General features: G+C 45.3%; 1 protein-coding gene across 1 annotated transcript in view; it reads right to left on the bottom strand.

Moving 5' to 3' along the window:
- The window catches only part of LOC311329519 (meprin A subunit alpha-like), a gene marked incomplete at both ends in the record, with an annotated part of 6,853 nt that extends 1,909 nt beyond the window's left edge, over positions 1-4,944 (bottom strand). The window contains 9 exons of the mRNA XM_084463357.1: positions 1-161; positions 367-513; positions 627-848; positions 989-1,164; positions 3,012-3,129; positions 3,983-4,058; positions 4,169-4,209; positions 4,344-4,388; positions 4,869-4,944. The exon at positions 1-161 is cut by the window's left edge and continues 55 nt beyond it. Of these exons, the coding sequence (XP_084319483.1) occupies positions 1-161; positions 367-513; positions 627-848; positions 989-1,164; positions 3,012-3,129; positions 3,983-4,058; positions 4,169-4,209; positions 4,344-4,388; positions 4,869-4,944 (1,062 nt within the window). The remainder of the gene's footprint in view (positions 162-366; positions 514-626; positions 849-988; positions 1,165-3,011; positions 3,130-3,982; positions 4,059-4,168; positions 4,210-4,343; positions 4,389-4,868) is intronic.
- Between the last annotated feature and the right edge of the window lie 56 nt (positions 4,945-5,000).

Genomic DNA, 5,000 nt, shown 5'->3' on the forward strand with positions numbered 1-5,000 from the left:
GCGGACCCAGACCACCAGCCGGTCCTTGGTGCTGCCCGGCATCTTGTAGAAGAACTGCAGACACTGCTGCTTCCTCCTGGGGTACAGAGTCCTGGACTCTAGCAGGCCTGAGGGCTCGCTCCCGTTCCCCTGAGGGTTAAAGTGCATGAAGAAGCCTGCATCTAACAACAAAACACAAAACACAGTCAAAACACAGTTCATTCATCTTAACAAGTATATAATATACAAAACTAGCAGCAACAACAATTGTGTATAGAATGGATGATTTGACGATCTATCGATCCGATAGTGGAAAATTGCAGTTAAGGGCAACATCTTTCTTGGGCCATAGGGTGACTTATCATGTTGCTGCTGTTGAACTCTGACCTCTGCACTGTCCCAGGAGTGTGTGATCCTCAGAGCCCACCGTGCCCTTGGTGTGGAGCCAGTCGTCATCGTCAGTAGCACTCTGGATCATCCCACAGATGTTGATGTTCTCGAAGGCACACTGGTCCAGCAGGGTGAGGGCGCCGGCTGCACACGCCAGAGAGGAGAGGGGGAGGTGAGGTGGGTCTCTAACCCTAACCCTAACCCAGCTAACAGCCGTTACCAGAAAACCAGACACTCCCTCATCATATTTCTCTTACAGCAGTTGTACATCCTGTTGAGCCGCAGCGCGTCCATCTTGCTGAAGTCCAGGTACTGGCCGATGATGTTGTTGAAGGCAGGGATGTTGGTGGTGATGGTGGGGGTGCTCTCGTTCACGTTGAAGGAGTACGGACGATAGTGCATGATGGACTCATAGTCATATGGTGTGTTCTGGTCCGTGATAAAGTCATCATTGTATTTGTTGAAATTATGTTCAAGCCCTGTAAAAAAAATAATATATATATATATATATATATATATATATTATAAAACAAATGTGTCAACATTTCCTTTCCTCAACAATAATGGTTGTTTGCGATGACACGTCATGCAGTATGTCGGCTAGCTAGGTGGGTCTGACCTGGGATGACCTGGTCCAGCCAGATCTTGACGTAGTCGTCCCGGTCCGTGCGGGACTGCTCGTGGTAGAAGCCCAGCGCGTGGAGCAGCTCGTGTTCGATCACGGCCTTGTGGTCGCAGCCGCTGCCCAGGGACAGGATCTGACCGCTCTGCTGGTCTCCCACGCTGGAGAAACACCTGGGAGAGAGACACACGCGGTCGGGTGGGACTGTAAGAGAAACACCTGGGAGAGAGACACACCTGGGAGAGAGAAACACCTGGGAGAGAGACACACCTGGGAGAGAGAAACACCTGGGAGAGAGACACACCTGGGAGAGAGAAACACCTGGGAGAGAGAAACACCTGGGAGAGAGACACACGCGGTCGGGTGGGACTGTAAGCAGACAGACACACGCGGTCGGGTGGGACTGTAAGCAGACAGACACACGCGGTCGGGTGGGACTGTAAGCGGAATGTTATTAAAGGCCGGACCTGCTAGCTCTGCGTTAGCTGTTGACTAAAACAGCTTTGAGTGAAAACATACGGGTGGAGTCCAGGACTGCTGTGGTAATACTGTGGGTATACTATAGTAGTAATACTGTGGGTATACTATAGTAGTAATACTGTGGGTATACTATAGTAGTAATACTGTGGGTATACTATAGTAGTAATACTGTGGGTATACTATAGTAGTAATACTGTGGGTATACTATAGTAGTAATACTGTGGGTATACTATAGTAGTAATACTGTGGGTATACTATAGTAGTAATACTGTGGGTATACTATAGTAGTAATATTGTGGGTATACTATAGTAGTAATACTGTGGGTATACTATAGTAGTAATATTGTGGGTATACTATAGTAGTAATACTGTGGGTATACTATAGTAGTAATACTGTGGGTATACTATAGTAGTAATACTGTGGGTATACTATAGTAGTAATACTGTGGGTATACTATAGTAGTAATACTGTGGGTATACTATAGTAGTAATACTGTGGGTATACTATAGTATATATACTGTGGGTATACTATAGTAGTAATACTGTGGGTATACTATAGTAGTAATACTGTGGGTATACTATAGTAGTAATACTGTGGGTATACTATAGTAGTAATACTGTGGGTATACTATAGTAGTAATACTGTGGGTATACTATAGTAGTAATACTGTGGGTATACTATAGTAGTAATACTGTGGGTATACTATAGTAGTAATACTGTGGGTATACTATAGTAGTAATACTGTGGGTATACTATAGTAGTAATACTGTGGGTATACTATAGTAGTAATACTGTGGGTATACTATATGGACTACTGCAACTCCCTCCTCGCGGGGGCACCGGCGTCAGCCATTAAACCTCTGGAACTTGTCCAGAAAGCTGCTGCTCGCCTGGTGTTCAACCACCCCAAATTCTCCCCCACAACTTCCCTCCTCCGTTCCCTACACTGGCTCCCTGTAGCGGCTCGCATCCAGTTTAAAACTCTGGCGCTAACCTACAGGGCAATGAAAGGAACAGCCCCCTCCTACCTCCAGGCCATGGTCAAACCCTACATCCCCTCCCGACCACTACGCTCTGCTACCTCAGGGCGACTGGTTGCCCCGTCACTCCGAGGCTCCTGCGGTCGATCGACACGGTCATGGCTCTTCTCTGTCCTGGCCCCGCAGTGGTGGAATGAGCTGCCCACTGATGTCAGGACAGCAGAGTCGCTGCCCATCTTTCGTCGCAGGCTCAAAACTCATCTCTTCAAGAAGTACTACAACAATCCTCCCACCTAAGCACTTATTATATTATATTGCACTGTACTTTAGATTGTGATTCTTGCACTTTGCCTTCAGCACTAGATTATGCTCTTAGTCACTTGTTTGTTTTAGAAAGAAGATGCACTTGTGAGTTCTGGCAAGTAGTAGTACATTGGCTCTTCCTACGTTAAATGCAATTATTGTTAGTCGCTTTGGATAAAAGCGTCTGCTAAATGACTGTAATGTAATGTAATGTATAGTAGCCAACGATCACTAAACACGGTACACTGAACACACCCTCCTCTCTTCTCAAACTTGATGAACGTCCTCTCTCCCTCGTAGGGCTTGAAGTCTATGCAGGACTTGAGGCGGTACATCTCAAAGGCCTGGTGGACGCAGCCTTTGGCATTCAGATCTGAGGAGGCACAAGGTTCAGGATTAGTCAGGGTTAGGGTTAGGGTTAGGGTTAGGGTCAGGGTTAGGGTTAGGGTTAGGGTTAGGGTTAGGGTTAGGGTCAGGGTTAGGGTTAGGGTCAGGGTTAGGGTTAGGGTTAGGGTTAGGGTTAGGGTTAGGGTTAGGGTTAGGGTTAGGGTTAGGCTCACAGGATGGAGGTTTTTCAGATAAGCCTCTCATTGGCGCCACTCCATGCCAACGCCACCAATCAGATTCAGTCCCCTATCTCAGAATGATAATGGGCCAATCGGATTCAGTCCCCTATCTCAGAATGATATTGGGCCAATCAGATTCAGTCCACTATCTCAGAATGATATTGGGCCAATCAGATTCAGTCCACTATCTCAGAATGATAATAGGCCAATCAGATTCAGTCCCCTATCTCAGAATGATAGTGAGCCAATCCAGTTCAGTCCCACTATCTCAGAATGATAATGAGTTGACCAGAGCTTTCTCCAGCGCTGCACAATGTGAAAAACCAAGTGTGGAGAGAAAGGTCTGGTTTAATATTGGTGGATGAACCTGCCATGAATGGAGCCCGCGTAGATGGGATGAACGCAAGCACGTTTCTATTGGATTCCGTTTGGGTATCACACTAGAACACACTAGAACACACTAGAACACACTATAACATACTATAACACACTATATCACACTATAACACACTAGAACATACTAGAACACACTAGAACACACTAGAACACACTAGAACATACTATAACACACTATATCACACTATAACACACTAGAACACACTATATCACACTACTGTATAACACACTAGAACACACTAGAACACACTAGAACACACTCACCCAAGTCATCGGAGAGGATGTAAGGGATGGGAAACTTCCATCTGTACTTGGTGTCCACCAGGGCGTTGCGTCCTTCCTGTGAAACATCAACGTCACAGAAAACATGAGGAAATGTGTAGAGATCAGATTATAATCTGAGGAGATTGATAAAGAGCCCGCCTGGTCGTAAAGGACAGGATCGCTCACCGGGATGACAATGTCCCCTTCGATGAGATTGGCATCTGAACCTGTTTTGATCAACAACCACAACAAATTCATACCTTGTTGCATCAATACAGTGCAACGCATACTATAACCCTAACCCTAACCCATACTATCCATAATCGTCTGTTGAGAACATGGTAGAACTGTTCAAACTCACCCAAGTTAAGGAGAGGGTTTTCATCCTCCCCATGGTTAAAAACCTCTGCATCGAAATAGAATATGAGAAGAGCTCAAACAGAATATCAGCTGAGCTCAAATAGAATATGAGCTGAGCTCAAATGATGGTGATGCAGTGACTTGGATTAGAAACACAGTGGAAGTAACACATCTCTTGACCTACCATGCACACGAGATTGTGATGAGACAGGTATCTGCACACAATAAACACAGTTATGCCCTTTATTCATTCATATCATGACAGAGTTATACTCTTTATTCATTCATATCATGACAGAGTTATGCCCTTTATTCATTCATATCATAACACAGTTAGGCCCTTTATTCATTCATATCATAACACAGTTATGCCCTTTATTCATTCATATCATAACAGAGTTATGCCCTTTATTCATTCATATCATACCGCCCAGAGGTCCCCTCTGTCAGCAATTTAATAGTATCACAGAAAGGTCAAGTCTTTCATTGAAACAGATGGTCATTGTAAAACACAGACCCACAGTACTCACAGTGTATGAGCTGGTCAGCGAGGCCAGGAGCACCAGGAACACCAGGAACACCAGCGTCTGCAGCACCGACATGTTGGTCATTTGTTGGGACTGGAGTTTCTCACCTGGGTTTGATCTGAGGGCAGAAT

Source organism: Borostomias antarcticus (genome assembly GCF_949987555.1).
Source record: "Borostomias antarcticus genome assembly, contig: scaffold_232, whole genome shotgun sequence".
NCBI lineage: Eukaryota > Metazoa > Chordata > Actinopteri > Stomiiformes > Stomiidae > Borostomias > Borostomias antarcticus.